The sequence below is a fragment of the Tiliqua scincoides genome, chromosome 5 (genome assembly GCF_035046505.1).
Source record: "Tiliqua scincoides isolate rTilSci1 chromosome 5, rTilSci1.hap2, whole genome shotgun sequence".
NCBI lineage: Eukaryota > Metazoa > Chordata > Lepidosauria > Squamata > Scincidae > Tiliqua > Tiliqua scincoides.
In genome coordinates, this window is record NC_089825.1 from 36181361 (window position 1) to 36198265 (window position 16905).

Sequence of the window (16905 nt, forward strand, 5' to 3'; positions counted from 1 at the left end):
GCTCCTCACAGCAGCTCTTCCCTGGTGGTCTTGCTCTTCTAGCTCCTTCCCTGGTGGTCCCTGAGGTCTCTGCTGGTGCAACCCCTTTATAGCCTCAGTGGCTCTGCACACGGCAGCCCTCTAGCTTTCCTTCAATGGAACTGCAGCCTTTTTTGCACTCAAGTTCTTTGCACTGGGCACTAAAATCTCCTGCCTCAGCCCCTCCCAGCTCTTAAGAGCTTGTTACAAGGTACTCAGCAAGTGAGCTTATTGGCTCAGACAAAACTTTGTAATTAGTGGCTCAGACAAACTCAGACAGACTCTCTATTGGCTCGTGAGAAGCACAGGCTACGATCCCACCAGGCCAGGTTACAGCAGTCAACTGAGCCCAAGATCTGCACGTATCACCAATGTGCCACGGCACAGTGGTTGAAAATGGCTGACGTATACGGTGCTAACTTTCAAGTTGTAAACCTCATTTTGGTATATGGGGTCATTTGATGTAAGGAACAGTTTTCTAGTTCAATACACTGTAATTTGAGTTTAGAAATGGCACAAACCCTGGTGAATCAAATACAGTTGTTGAAAACACTGGCAAGGAGGCTAGCAAATATGGTTCTATGGTTTGCTTCAGAACTTTCTGTAGCTTGCTGCATATTTATATTTAGAGCAGTGGTTCTCAAACTTTTTAGCACAGGACACACTTTTTAGAATGACCCAGAGGAAGTGATGTCATTAACCTGGAAGTGATGTCACGGCTGTAAGTGACATCATCAACCAGGAAGTGTCATCATTATGACATAATAACTGGAAGTGATGTCATCAAATAGGAGGTGCCATCACTGTTCTCACCTAGGAACTCAAATGGCAAATGACAAGAGAAATATTCCAGCTCAGAAGCTCACACGCCAGTCTTGCTGATGCACCAGCCAGTATTTTCACTTACATACTGGCATTTGTTTTCAGTGAGTAAAATAGGCTTACAGCCTAAGTCAGTGGTTCTCAAACTCTCTGGGAGCCTGAGAACGTGGGGTAAGTACATGCAGGAGCAGGAACTGGGATGGGGGGGATGTCCTAGCAGCACCACAGCAATTGTGTTTCCCCACAGCCCAATTCCAGTTTCAGAAGTTTTGTGCCCCGCTTCAACCGCAAACCGGAAATGGGCTCTGACTGCAGTTCAGAGCCCACTGCAGCAGAGGGGAGGCTTGTGGAGCGGGCTGTGAGCCTCCAGGACCCTCTGGGAGGCTGCACAGTCCCTCCCAGGTATGTTGAAATGCACCTGGGTGCCTGCAGCACCACGATTGCTGAGGCACCATCAGGGCATCCATTTATGGGTCACTCCCTTAAGGGGAAAGTGACCCTTTTAGGTTCCAATAGTGAGTCACGACCCACCACTTTGAGAACCATAGGCCTAAGTCTTACTGAACACAATGGTGTTACTTCTGAGTAAGGTGAATAACAATGTCCTCAAACACCTGTACTGATAAGTAAAAAAGCCAAATAGCATGCTGCAAAAGGGGGCAAGGACAGATTGCTGCCTTGAATTTCAGAGACTATTCCTTGCATAAGATCAACAGATTTACCTTCCCCCTCTCCATTTCAAAACAATTTCATCAGCTTTCTAGAAAGATTCAATAATTAAACCAAATTAACAGTCTGTGAATTGATGCTGTATGGTTGGCACCTGCTAAAACTTTATTGTCATTAAGGTAAGGCCAAAAGGAGAAGCCAAACTTATGCTAACAGGCCAGAAGTAAATACAGTAAAATGTCATGATGTTTTGTTCAAATGTATGTATGAACAAAGTGTACATGATGCCAAGATATAGTCATGCTAATGAATAGAGGGAAAAATGCATTTAGCATGACCAGAGTCAGTTATTCTGTAAAGGCAGATTGTTTGAACAGAGCAATAAGAGTTTAAATCCATTTTGCCCAGAAGCCTTAGAGGAAAACGCAATCAAGGGAAAATGCAAGGGAAAGTCTGTTAGGGAAGGAATCAAGGATACATCCCCAATTGCTCTTTTATAAGAACAAAATTAAAGGAGAAGTTTAATAAGTAGAGGCAATGGGTAAATAAGTTAGGAAATAAAAGAATAAGGTAAGAATCAAATGAACTCTGTGTCACCCTTCAGAGTTAGAGCTGGGGCTAGCATAACACAGAGAGGCCCCAAATAACAAGTGGAGATAGTTAATTGCCTGGCAATAAAACAATTTGACACCTTGATTAGATTATGGGCTTCAAAGACTCCCTTTTGGCAGATTTATGACATCTGAGCTCAAACTGCTTGCTGCTGGAATCAATGGCCCCCCATTTTCTGCATGTCAGACTGGAACAAAGAAGCAATTTGGATTTTAAAAATCCAAATAGCTTTGAGCTTCTTGAAGCAAAATAAGACAGAACAGTTTGACCATTCCTGTATTTACAAAGAAACAGTGTAACACCTAAAATAAAGTTAGGCTGCAGACTGAAATGCCTACATTTAGACAAAGAGAGCCTTCTATGATCTCTAAAACAGTAGCAAGATTAAGCCATGCAATAAACGGATGAACCCTAATGGGGATAATGAGGGTTAACTGATGAAGTCGTAAACAGAAGCAAAATCATTCTAAAAGACACTTGATTTCTGCACAGAATGCACAGCCAGTTGGTATTCACGTTTGCCTGTAAGTAAAATGCAGCATGAAATATATAAGATGTTTGCAAATCAAAGTAAAAGCTTAGTGTTATTGAATTATTAGAAGCAAACTGCCAGCCATAAGAGTTTAACAAAAGCCAGCAGCTCTGTAACTTCAATTAACAGATATAGATATTTCAATTAGAACTTCTAATTGAGAAATAAGAATAGCACCTAAAGCAAAATGCAATATGTTTGCATACATTCTTTAATCAATAATAAGAAAAGACTTGGGTCTGCCTTAAAGTGAAGCTTGAAAATAAAGGCAACACAGCTAATTTGGAATGTAGAAAGCAGAAACAAGCTTGCTCCCTGTCAGCTTGAAAACTTGTCAAAATTTATTGCATCTCACAGATAAGAATTAAAAGTCAGCATGTATGATAGAATTCTTCACAGCTTAATAATTAAAGAATAGCAGTCCAGCCTGGAGTTAATTAAGAGTTTGACAGGAGACCCCAGAAAAGTTATAGTTTACAGATAAGACACAAGACAGATAGAAAGCTAAGGAGGAGACCAGACAGAGAATAACTTTCCTAGGCGCCAGAATAGATAGTGAATTTAAGAATATTTCTAATAATAAGAAATAATTAATCTTAGTAGATGTGGACGCATTAGCAAGAGATCTGTTCCATATCAAGAGGTCCAGGTTAAACCAACATTCCAGAGACTGGAATGTTTGCATTTAATATGCTAACATGAACAGAGTGAGCTCCAACAAGAAATCAGAAATCACTTAATAACTTTGTTTAGAAAATAGATATAAAATATTTGAAATCAGATTGGAAAGGAGAATAAAATAAGCAATAAAATAAGTCTAAACACCATTTAAATAAAGCCATAATTACAAAATTAGAGTAATTAAGAGAATTAAGATAGACACACAGTGCCCCCTTTGTAATAGTATAGACATTACAGAAAGGGGAGGAGTTCTCCAAATATGGCGAACACAGTAACCTGAGATATTTAAATGTATGTTCCATTTATGGCACAGCCAATCAATGCTAGAGGCCTGTGGCCAATGAAAACAAAATCCCCATTTCTGACATCATGGGCTCTAATGAATAGGAGTGGGATTTTCGAAACAAAGAACCTTAAGGGTATTTAAGCTGGAACATGCATTGGAAAAATTGCTTTTTCTCTGGGACACTGAGAGTTACCACAGCACTCTGTGTCTCCCATTTTGAACCACCAAGAGAAGCCCATTGCTGGCAATGAATAAAAGCTTGGAAACCACCACAACTTCAGTCTGCTGAGTTTGTTCTTGAACCCTGATTCGCCGTGCAACATCATTATTCCCATTACAGAAGCAAAAGTTTGAACACACGGTCTTAGAGCTGCTTCATGTTTTTAGAAAGCAAAAGAGGCAGATCTGAGTCTGCACCTTCCTCTTTTCTACCAATTACCACCCACCACCACACAGTTTGCTGGATGAAGCCCTTGCTGCTGCTGGGTCACTTTTACTCAGCGGAAGAAAGAGCAAGCAGTCCCATTGCTGCAAATATTTTTCTGCTATTGCAAAAAATACTATTTTCTATAATTGACCCCTCTCCAGCCTACCATAATAGCAAGACTGTGGCCGGCCCTGACAGCTGGGGACCCCTTCTTCAGAGGCATGTGGGTGGTTGGAAACAGAATCCTGAACTACAAACGGTCTGATCTAGCAAGCCAATTCCTTATATACAGTTCTTAGCCACTGAAGTATCCCAGGAGGGATAGAGGTAGCAGTCAACAGATTTGACTCCCCTTTTCAAAATTCCCCTCCTGGGACACAATAGGCTCAATGCCTGCCCTTGTGCAAAGCAAGTGCTGCAAAATAGGGGAAGAGGTCCAGAGAGCCCTCAAACAAGAGAGCCTTTCACCCTATCCTGTCCTCTTGTCTCCCTTGATGCTTGTGCAGAGACAGCCCACCTCCCTTCTTTTGGTTTCTTGCTTTGCTCCATTGCCTGGTCACCTTTCCAACAGCATTATCTTTCCACCTCCTATCATACCAGCACACAGGCTGCGACTCACTTCTTACCCATCCGGAGGGAGGTGAGCAAGGGCAAGTGGAAGAGCAAACACAGCGATCTTCACCAGAGCAATCACAGGGTCCAGAGAAAGCAGTTTGAGAGGGAGAAAAGTGCGATGCCTTGTGACTCCCCCTTTCTGAAGCCGCCTTGCTCAACCCAAGGAAAAAGTTGAGTTTGCATGTTGCAATGCAGGCACTGTTTGCAAATATAATGGATGGGAGTAGGCAAATGCTATTGTCGGGCAGTTTGCAACATGCTTCCCCAACAGAAAAGGTGTTGCTATGTTGCAAGGTGTTTCAAGGTTCACGAGCCCCCAAATGTTGCAAGGTGTTCCCAGATGTTGCAAGATATTCCAAGGTTCAAAAGCAAACTCAGTAGGCAGTAGTGATCAAATCCAGGCCTTTATTGTAAATCCATCGACCAGCCTCTCAAGAGAAAATTTCCAAGCATTGAGAGTATGTGTGTGAGTCAGAAGTGAGAGTCAGAAGTGAGAAGAGAAGCTCAATGTCTCAAGGGATTCATGTCCAAGCATTGAGAGTGTGTGTGTGCGTGTCAGAAGTGAGAAGAAGAGAAGCACAACGTCTCAAGGGATTCATGTCCAAGCATTGAGAGTGTGTGTGTGCGTGTCAGAAGTGAGGAGAAGAGAAACCACCAGCCTCTCAAGGGATTCATTTTCCAAGCATTGAGAGTATATGTGTGTGAGTCAGAAGTAAGAAGGAGAGAAGCCCAGAGCGTCTTCTCCAGCTCACTTTTATTACAATGTGGGTTCCCTCCTTGAGACACGTCATTGGCTCAGGATAGTAGACATTTGATTGGTGGGGTTACAAATCACCAGTTGTTCAGATTACGCAATCCCATACATACATCATATACAATTCACAGATTTTGAGCAGTCAGTAGATGGTACTGCACTTTCAATTTTGCTCAAAAACTGACCCCATCTCATAACCATCTCATGACATCTTTGGCATTCTTTGTAGCGACCGAACCCTTAAAATGCAACTTACTTGCAATGGGGTATGAGGGCTCAACTAAAAAAAATTGCAGCCTTATGCATTTTCTCTGGGAACCTGACCTTTGATGTTAACCCGGAAATGGCTTTGATGTGAACCGGAAATTGCTTCTTAAACCCTTTAATGCAGTTTGATCACCAAAACTTACTTAAAATACTGTTATATGTTAATTACACTTGTTTATGCACCAAAACTGGTTTTAAAATGAAGAATAAGAAAAATAAAGAAAACTAAGCTGACTGGTGTTCTTCTATATGAGATCTGGTGTAAATATTTGCCATAATACTGTTTCCAGCATTTGTGTGCAACCTGTAGCTCTCAAAAAACCTTCAAACCGATTTTAAAAGCATAAACAATTTTTTTTCTCTTCTTTGGATTCAAATGCATTCTTATCTACTGTGCCGAGAACATCTGCGGAACCCGGCCAAGTCCAGCCAACAGCCTGACTTCTAAACCAAACAGTTTTTTTCCCCTATAGTTTAACATACAGACAGATCAAAAACATGCTGTTTACATTTCAGGTGAGCATTCCCTTATTTACTTATAGTATAAATGACAATCCTTTTACTTTGCATCAGCTATAAAGAGGCAATGGAAAAGCCCGACCATCAGGTAGTTTCAGCACTGCCTCTTCTGCAGAGGGAACACCTTGCAGCTTAGCAGCTGATGGCTGCTCTGGGGAATCCAATGATCAAGTGGTCAGCAGAACAGGTCCCAGGGACCCAATCCAGCCCATGGGCATTATGTGCAACACCTCTGCACTAATGCAGTGCACTAATGGTGCATTGCAATGGGATCTGCAGCAGCTAAATGCCTGCTTGCCTGGAGCTGGTGCAAATGAATGCCTGGAGATACTTGCAGCAGCAATTAGGCTCTCCTTCAAAGTTGTGGGCGACAGCAGAGAGGCAGACAGCTCACTGGAGATAGGTGGCAAGCTCCAGTATCACTCCTGGTTGCACTGCTGAGCTGGGACCCTGACAATTCCCTCCTTTTCTCTACTCCTAACCTCCACAGGGATGATTAAAGGCATATTTTTTTTCTGAGCTCAAATTCTTCCACTTCAATAATCATTTTGGGGCCAAAGGGAACCCAAGTCCCTCCCTCTGAATGACAGCGTTCAGGATTACAGAAGTGAGGATAGGAGGGATTTGGGAATTGTATGTGTAGACTTTGCCATACATTAATTCCTATAATTGTACCCATTTTGTGTATTTTAACTGAAAGCTATTTTGGGAGTTAGTCCTGACTGGAGTAGAAATAAGATAGACAAGCTGCAGGAGGAGAAGCTAACAGGACTCTCTTAATTCTGTTGTTCCCTTTCTTTTCCACTCTTCTACAATGATGGGGGTGCAAGGAGGGGGTGGAAGACCAGGGGAATCTTTGGCCACTTTTTCCCCCCACAGCAGTTCATGCTGCCCCCTCTTCTCTTGCAAATGTCCCAAGTGTGAAAAATGACAATCACACCCAAACCCTGAGGTAACCACCTCACTCTGCCTCAAAGCAGGACCAACTCAATTTCCACAAAGTTTCTGTATACTGTGTACCTGTGTATTAGTAAAAAAAAATATGTATAAGGTCAACTTATACATGGGTCAATACAGTGAATAAAGCTTCTCAGACAGTGTTTCTCGGACTGTGGGTCAGAACCCACTAGGTGGGTAGCAAACCAAATTCAGGTGGGTCCCCATTCATTTCAATATTTTATTTTTAATATATTACACTTGATGCTCCCATGGTATGTGACTGCATTTGGGGAAATGGTACAGACCTGTACTTTTAACAAGCTGCTATGTATATTCTTTTAACAATGATAGTGTGACTTGCTCCTGGGTAAGAATGAGTAGGATTGCAGCCTAGGATTGTAAAAAATTTTCCTGCTTGATGATGTCAGTTCTGGTCATGACATCACTTCCGGTGGGTCCTGACAGATTCTCATTCTAAAAAGTGGGTCCCAGTGCTAAATGTGTGAGAACCACTGTTCTAAGAGCAACTGCTTGGTGAGGTGGTGGTCGGACTGGGTTGAGAAGCAGGATGGGGGGGTGGCGGCGGGGGGGGGGGGAAAGCAGCAATTTTACTTGCCAGAAATTGTTCTGAGGCAGTAACAGAAAGCAAACAAAAAAGATAGCCATTTAGCTTCTTAACCAAACAGGAAGAGAAGTGAGGGCGCTTATGGGATTGCAGCCTGTATGAGAACTGCTGCTATGGAAATATAGCACTGTACAGCCCCATAAGCACCTTCATCTTCCTTCCTATTTAGAGAAGAAGGTAAAATGGCTCCTTTTTTCTCTTTCTGGGTTTTTGCTGCTGCCTCACAACAATTCCTGAGAAGTTGTTTTCAAAGAAATGTACACACCCCTCAGTCCCATCCCCCCACTATCAGCTCAAAACCTGTCCCTGACTTATCTGTGAGATCGACTGAGAATCCATGGTTATCTTGACAGTGGTGCTTACAGGGGTTTTGGAGGCTTATGGAGGTTTTGTTATGAAATGGATCCAGTTATCTTGTCTGGTAGTACTGCAGAAGTCCCAGTAGGGACAGGGTTGTGGTGCTGCAATGACTGACTTGGGGGTCCAACCAGGCTCTCCTGGAGTTTGTGCTGGGCCTACAGCCCACTCCATCAACCTCTCTGCCTCTTCAGAAGGCCTCCAGGATGCAACTAGAAGTGACTTCTAGTTCATGCCCACAACTTCTGGTTGCGTCTGGGAGGTGTTCTGAGGCATGGAAGTGGGCTGAAGGCCTCCCCATGTCTCAGAACGCTTACTGGACGTGACTGGAAGTCACTTCTGGTCATGTCCTGGAGGCGTTCTGAAGCTCAGGGAGGCATCTATGGATGTTGGAATATGCAGATAAGGAGGGCCCACTGTATCTCTTTCAAAGGAACCCACATGTTATCATTCCAAGAATCAGACATGTAAAGTACATGGAGCCCACCAAAAATACATGGAGAGCCAACCCACAGTTTGGGAAACACTGTTAGAGGGCAAAGGTTCATCTTTTCATTTTGGGACTATTTCAGTGTTGATCTACAGGCTGTACTAAAATCAGCATTTTGTATCATACATATACACATCTGTATATGCACATTTGCTACAATGAAGATATAGACAGTTATTACTGAGTACATAAATCCACTATTCGGTATTTTATTTGCCAGACTGGCAGGTGTGACTGTAGATTCTACTTTGTGGTGTATGTTTTGTCACATGTAGTGAAGGTCTGTGCATGCATACAGCTAATCTCTGTGTGATACCATAGTCTTTCGAGACTGAAGGTTGCCAACATGTTCACATGTAGGTGGGGAAAACTTTGTAGTACACTGTGTGTCTTGAGAATGGGAAGAATACCAGATCCCTCAGGTCCTTTTGCTGGTTGCTGAAGCAGCACTGTGAGGAATACTTCCCTTTCTCTTTTCATTCCTTAGTAAATATTTGACCTTTTCAACTCAGTTTTCATCTTTCTTCTATACCAGAGGTGTCAAACTCATTTCATGCAGCAGGCTGAACAGCATCCATGATGCCTGCTGAGGGCCAGAAGTGATTATGGGTCCAATCCTATCCAGTTTTCCAGAACAGGTGTAGCCATCCCAAAGGGGCGTGTGCTGCATCCTGTGTTGGGAAGGCAGTCACAGAGGCCTCCTCAAGGTATGGGAACATTTGTTCCCTTACCTCAGGGCTGTATTGTGACTACACCAGTGCTGGAAAGTTGGATAGGATTGGGCCCTAATTTGCAGCCAAGACAGCTACACTTACTCCCAGGGAAGTGCGGAGAGGATGACAGCCTGAGAGCCCAATTCTCTGCATGCCTACTCAGAAGTAAGCTCCATCACAGTCAATGGGGCTTGCTCCCAGGTAAGTGTGGACAGAACCCAGCACACGGCTCCGAGCGTTCAGCTGCGCCCTCTCGGGGGCGGCTCGGCTGGTTTCTGGAACCATTTGGCCCCCTGAGGGAGGGGAGTAAGTGCGGTCAAGACCGGCCAGGGGCGCCAGCTCAATTCAGGCGGGGTCCTCCGTGCCAGTGCCGAGGAGGAGGAGCAAGAGGCGCTATCCCCTCTCACCCACCCGCCAGCACTGAGCAAGGCGCCCCTGGGCGGTGAACTAGTAGCACGCCCCGCCCCCCCACTCCCGCTCCGCGCGCGCTGCTCTCCTTGCGCCTGCGCCTTGCCCTCTCAGCGTCCACGTGGGGCACGCAGCCAATCCCGGGTGGAGTCTTGTGCTGGCCCAGCCAATGAGGAGCGCGGAGGGCGTGGTCGGCAGAGAGGTTCCGTGGTGGACGGTTAGGGGCGTGTGAGGAACGTCGGAGCGACTGACCGGGACGGTCATGTGGCGGCGGGGGGCCCGCTGCCTGTGGCCGCTGCTCGTGCCGTCTCGCGGGGCTGCGGTCGCGGGGAGCGGCGGAGGCGCGAGGAGGCTGCGCGAGCCTGGGAGTCGCGCCTTCCCCTCTCCCTCCCCGTCGTGGGGGGCGAGGGTGGGCTTGCGGGGAGCCAGCGGAGCAGCCCGGTCCCGGGTGTGGGGTGCGGAAGAGGAGGTGGCGGCGGGAGCCGGGCAGCAGCACGAGGAGGCCGGCGGGCAGGAGCCACTGGGAGAGCCGTCCGGTGAGGACCCAGCGGGGGCAGCCCTTGTGGGACTTGGAGGTACCTGCTGTGGGGGCTCGTCCTGCTGGGCTTCCGCCTGTCTGGCAGGTGGCAGAAGAGTGGCACCAGGATGCAGGTCTCTTCCAGGAGGCATCTTGTGGGCCACTGAGAGATGCAGGAAGCTGGTCCAGGTGGGCCTTTGGCCTGATCCAGCGGGGCTCTTCTTCTGGCTGGGGTAGAACAGCTCCCCCTAGACGTAGCAAGTTCACAGGAACAAACAGTGTGTGTTCTTGGGGCACCTGCATTTTGACTTCTGAACACCAGACAATCCCCAAGATTTCAGTTATATTTTAAAGGCAAGCAGTGAACTCACTGCCAAACCAGTGAGTTTTGCTTGCTGCTGTGGGAATATTGACACACTTAGGGGGGGAAAAATACAGGCAGAAAAAATTATCAAGGCTTTGATAGTTACTGCCACCCTGGCCCCTTAGTTCGTAGGGTACACCCCGATAGTAAAATAGGATTCTCTGGATTGTGGGCTTGGGGCCAGTGATTGTGCTATGACAGCAGTTGCATGCAGTGCTGCCCTTTACTTACATAGCATGTGAGGAATCTGGTATGAGGTATCTCTTCAGCTATCATCTACTTAGGCTATAATCCTATACGCGTGCTTTCTTGGGAGTAAGCTCCACTGGGCACAGTGGAACTTCTGAGTAGACGTATATAGGATTGTAGTTTGTTTAAGCAAGTGATTGCTGAAGTGTTCCTGCAGGCATCTCATTTAAACTACTTTGGTTATTTTCAGTATAGAAACTGAAGTTTCTATCCTGAAGTATGGAGTGGGAACTTTTAGGGGGAATAAAAAAACCTTTGCCACTGCACATTCAAGCTAAGTGTGGGAGCACAGCTACTGCTTAGATCACAGATCTCTGACAGTGGTTTGATAGCACAAACCACAATTTCCATCTACAGGTAAGTTAAACTGGGCTAAGTTGATACATCATGTGTAACCGTGGTTTGTTCGATACTGGAAGCTTTTAAATCTCCTTCCTACTTCTCCTCAGCAGAAAAAGATGGGGAGAAACATGAGGGAACATGGGTTCCAGAGGTTCATTCCCCTGGGCTGCACTCTGGTACACACTTTTCTAAGAGTAAGCCCTGTTAAATATCATGGGACTTCTGAGTTGCAGTGCATAGGATTCAACTGTTTGTACCAAACCATGGTTTAGCATTGTTTCTTAACTATGCCTAAGATAAGTGTTACTGCTTCCAGATCCTCCTTCTTCAGTATTCAGCATTGACTATATGGTATCACTTCTGAGACAAGAGAACGCCAAAGACATTTGTGTTATCCAGTTGCCTCCAGAAATGAAATACACAGACTATTTTATAATTGTTAGTGGATCTTCTACACGGCATCTCCACGCCATGGCACATTACTTGATAAAAATGGTATGGCAAATACTTATACGTTTTAAAAGAGATTTAAGAGGTGTTTAACAGGAAGGCATTGAGAAATTTATTAGACCTATTGAGTGTACTTAATAAGAGAATGTGTAGTCTTATGGCAGGGATTCTTAACGTGAGGTCTCCATACACCTTAGGGTTATGGCAACCAAATGGTGGGGGCATAGGACTCAATCTCTGAACAATTAAAAAAATTGTTAGATTACATTACTTGCTATCTCCATCATCAGTATGGATTGAGGTATTCTGTTCCTAGGTATGTAAAGAAAAATTGAGCTATTGACATCTTTTGAAGTCATACTAATATATACTAGAACTGGTGGTAGTGATGATCTTGACAGTCTGACAAAGGTGGTATAGGCATATTGGGCAATCCATTGGGGCTAATTGTAATTGTAAAAAGGTTAAGAACCTGTCTTATGGAATATGTCCATCAGTAAGAGAGTCTTAACATGGAAGACCCTGACTGTACCAAAACAGATAGAATTTTTGACCCACAGCTGACAGCCTAACTTTCTAGTGCTGTTACAGCCATGCCAAGGGAGCATGCAGTGCATCCTGTGGTGGTTGGCAGTCATGAAGGCCTCTTCAGGGTAAGGGTATGTTTTTTCTTTATCTCAGGACTGCACTGCGACTGCATTGGTGCTGGAAAGTAGGATTACACCCAGTGTTAAATTGGGTTAAATTGATGGCTTCTGAACTGCAGACTGAAATGCCAGTTTAATTGGCCAAATCCCTAGAGCCACATTTGTGATTGTGTATGAATGCTTCTAAAGTTTAGCAGAGTAAAATACTTACACAATCTGCTCCTTCCAGTCAGACTGTTGATATACCCCAAATAATGTGTATGTGGGATGCCTCTTTCCTTTTTGAATTTCAAGAGACAGTATTAGCAGGAGATCTACTTTAGGACCTCCCCCAATGGATATTGAATTCTTCAGATAATGAAATCCATTGGGGGGGCATTGTGGTGCTGCAATTACTTACCTGGAGGCTGCAGCCAGCCTCCTCGAAAGCTTCCAGAATGTGACCACACTAGTGATTTTGACCACATATGGGAGAACGTCTGCAGCCATAGACTCGCCCTCGGCAGATACTCAAATCCAGCCTGTGGATAAGGATGACCCACTGTCTTAGCACCTTGAATGGCCGAACTTAGATATCTGTAGCTGGGTATTGTGCAAGTGTTGTACGATATATCCACTGACTGTGGTCAAGCATCTTCCATGTTTTTGAAAGTCAAGTGCACAACAGGTCTGGCTTCTTATAAATTTCTAGTGTGCTGATACTGCTGAAATAGACTAAGACAGAAACAAAAGTCCTTAGTATTTCTTAGGAAGAGAAGCTGTCCCTGGATTTGCTCATCTGTCTCTGATTATGGCCTGTAACACAGTTATAGGAAACACAAATAAATATAGATGGGGTTAGAAGTACTGTGCAACAGTGCTTGATGTCTGAAATGGTTTTGATTGGCAGTATTAGTTGCAAATGAGATATACCAATCAACAAACAGCTTACATTTTAAATTTAACTTCTTGGAAAGCTTAAACAAATTCTAGGTCTTGCTTGTCGTCTGGTACTTGAGACAGTCAAGTTCAGAAGTGTGGTTCTTCAGCCCAGTTTCTTTGTGTTTCAGTATAAGCATCTGAAGGCTGATTGTGATCCACACGTTGTGATTGAAGGAAAAGACTGTGATGACTGGTTGTGCCTTGATTTAGGTAAGCACTTTATTTTAACACTGGAATTATGGATGTGAAGACATTTATTGCTGGTAATATGGAATAAAATCAGAACTACAGATATCTAGGCATAGCTGCATTGTAGAAAATTTTGACACTACTGCATGTTTTAATAGAAGATGTTACTTGTACCTAAACATGCATGGTAGGGTGTATGCTTGCACTATCCTTGTGGGGTTGCTGTAACACATGAATAATTTTGTTTTGATACTTGTTGCTGGCCCAAATGTTATCTGTACCATGTTCACCATTTTTTAATGTAGCATCTCCTTGTAGAATTATTTTATTTATGCTCGCATCATATTTATACTCATCATACTCTTGCTCCTATCATATTTAACTGGGTAGTTATTTCACTTCTGTTTTAATTTATGATCTTGAGTGTGCTTTTCATTTGTGCTGACTTGAGAGGTGCAATATAAGTATAGTCTATGCTTGTTTACTCTTATTGATTAGAAAAGGTGACCATCTGTAGTAAACTGTCTCCAGTTTGCCATCAGCTCTGACACATTTAAATAATGTTGAATTTTTGATAAGCTGAACCTGAAACATTTTTTATTATGCATTTCTCCCAAGGAGCTTGAGGTACACTGTCCCACCTTTTCTCCTAGCAGACCAGCCTTGGAAGGCAGGTTAGCCCAAGAGGCCTACCTGTTGCTCAGGAAGCTTTGCAGCCAAAGAGAGTTTGTCAGATTTTCTTGATTCTGTTTGCAGTTCAGCACTGTAAAAACTCAAACACAGGTGTCATGGTGTTCACGTGTGCCTCCAGACCTACAAATCTGTACTCAGCTCTATTGGCTTCTGCTTTAACCAGTTAGCGCAAAGCTGGGATCCACTTGCTGTCTCCACAAGCACAACCCTATATCAGGTCCATTGAAGCAATGCAACCCCCACATCCACACAATTTGCTAATGCAGATTTGTAAACTTGAATAAGGCTTTATTAGTCAAACACACATAATAAATTTTTGTCTTGCGAATCGCGATTTAAAACAAACCAAAACAAAAAAAATGCAAAAAATTCATCTTGCGAAGCACGGCCATAGAAAAATTCGTCTTGCGAGTTTTCCGTTGCGCGAGGCATTCATCTTGCGAGGCATCACTGTATTTGGTGCATCCAAGGAAATTAGAAAAAGGGAAAGGTTGCAGGGAAGGATTTTAGGGGTCCCTGGTCTGCCAAACCCAGTTGCTAACTAAAGATGGGGAGAAAAAAGGGCAGGAAGAAAGGAAAAAGTCCCAGACGGGAGATAGTTACCTGATTTGTAGAGCAGTTGGATGGGGGAGGGGAGAGTCCTGTGGAGGGAGGGAGAGCCATATATAGAGCATGTGGGTAGAAGCCCTCTCTTAAAAGGGATTTTTTCCCAGACCTGGAGCTGACCTGGATGTGCTTGCTTACTACACACAGTGGGGTACTTGGAATATGTAAAACATTGAAAGGATTATCAGCAAAATTCAATAGGGTCAAATGACTGTCTTCCTAGCTGGGGGAACGTACACAATACAGTAACCCAGGAAAGCAGTTCAAATCTGCATAGAGTACTTAAGCAGTGATTGAGTTAAAACAATACAATGAATAGGAGACACTCAAACAATGATTTACTATGCCAGACTTCTTCCTAGAGAGGTGGAGGTTGTAGCTTCCTGGACAGGTGGAGGTTGTATCAGCTTGTGACTTGACCAGAGTTTTGGGAAACTGTGTGCTGGGAGAAGTGTGGCCTGCATGATGTTTTAGTAACATAACCAGATATAGAGAGAAAATTACAACTAAAAGGAAAAAGGGGATTTTCATGTAACAGTGTGGCTGTAAGCTCTTTTCTGTTAACACACTTTTGCTTCGACCGAAGCAAGAGTGTATGACTTTTGCAAAGGAGACTATTTTTTTATCTAGAAAATATTTCTAAAACTTTCTAACCCCAGAAGAATTGGCAGGCTACCTGTTCAGAGACAGGGTTACAGCTCAGTGGTAAAACATGTTTTGCATACAGAATGTCCCAAGTTGAATCCTGGACACCTCCAGGCAGTACACAAGAGAAATTCCTGCCTGGAGAGCCATCACCAGTCAGTGTTGAGGATATTGAACTAGATGGACCTAAGATCTTGCTCGGTTGGAATGCAACTTGCTAGGTTTGTTCAATGTGTTTCTCTTTCCTCTCACAGGCAATATTGTCATCCATCTCATGTTACCAGAAACACGTGAAATCTACGAGCTGGAAAAACTATGGACACTCCGATCTTATGATGATCAGTTGGCACAGATAGCTCCAGAATCTTTACCTGATGACTTCATATTTGGGCTTACTTCTGAACAGCCATGATTTGCCTGTGTAATGTCCAGAGAGGATTTTTGTATGGGCTGTGTTGTTGACCTGCTGTTGCAGTGGCCATCTGATACTTTTGGTGCCCATTCTTGAGGTGTAGCAGGAATGGGGACATGGTAATTTTCAATCTCAAAATGGTTGAAGAATTTTAGTAGCAAACTTTTACTTCAATCAAAACATTCAACCTTCAGTAGAGAATGCAGGCCAGAAATGAATACTTTGTATATGTGGAAGGGCACCTACTGCTTCTACTGTATAAGGCATACTATAAAAACTGAGATTTGTACAAGGATGTTGTAGAGAGAAGTTGGCTGACAGTCAAACTAAGCTCTCACCAAGTTTTGGGGATCTTATCTGACTCTACTACATGAAGTTGGTGGCAGAAGGGTTTGCTGTATTATGGGGGCTGCTCCATGGAAGTACAGCTAGTATATTGACCTGAACTATGAAAATGAAGAAATGCAGCTATTTTTAAAACGTGTTTTAGAGATGTTTATTCAGTGGTTAACTGTGGTACACTATTCCTGTTGTCTGTCACTACAGTTGGCCTTAAACATCATAATCAATATGTAAACTATCAGTTGCAGTAACAAGAAAGTGTCAAGAGTTACTAAGGTGGAGATGGATGTTTTGTTTTTGCTTAACCTTTCTATAAGTACTGGGCTTGGCTCTGCTCCCTTTCTCATCCTGCACTACTACAACCAGTGATCTTTACCCTGTCCAGCTGCGGTTACTGTAGGCAGATGTCACAGGAAGGATGGTGTAGCCTACAAGTTCAGCCTATGGAGCCTTTAACTGAGCAAAGCAGCATTAGTGACTGCACATGTTTATCTTAAAAGCCTATAAAGCCACTAATATACATGCAATTTATACAGTAATAGCCTTTTGTGTACACTTACCATCTGACAATGGTGTTTAGGTTATACAGCTTTTTAATGTGATTTAGAGGAAGCAAGATGAACCAATAAAATAAACAGCTTATTCAGCTACTTCAGCTGAATACAAGTTGGGCCTATTTCAGCTATACAAGTAATTCTCTTGGTACCTGTACATTTTTGTTTGTCATTTTGTAAAACAGTAACTTAACTAAATGCAAGCATTTAAGATTAAGCTCAGCTGTGATAAAAAATACC

At 43.7% G+C, this 16905-nt stretch overlaps 1 protein-coding gene across 2 annotated transcripts; it reads left to right on the forward strand.

Moving 5' to 3' along the window:
* The first annotated feature begins 9934 nt into the window (after window positions 1-9934).
* Window positions 9935-16882, forward strand: MALSU1 (mitochondrial assembly of ribosomal large subunit 1). Of its 2 annotated transcripts, none has more exons than XM_066630982.1 (4): window positions 9935-10309; window positions 11523-11701; window positions 13353-13434; window positions 15612-16882. In XM_066630982.1, the coding sequence occupies exons 1-4, from the start codon at window positions 9997-9999 to the stop codon at window positions 15767-15769; spliced, it is 732 nt and encodes a 243-aa protein (XP_066487079.1). In that variant the 5' UTR covers window positions 9935-9996; the 3' UTR covers window positions 15770-16882. The 2 variants fall into 2 exon arrangements, with proteins under 2 accessions (XP_066487079.1, XP_066487080.1); XM_066630983.1 differs by having other exon boundaries at window positions 9935-10270.
* Window positions 16883-16905: the final 23 nt, after the last annotated feature.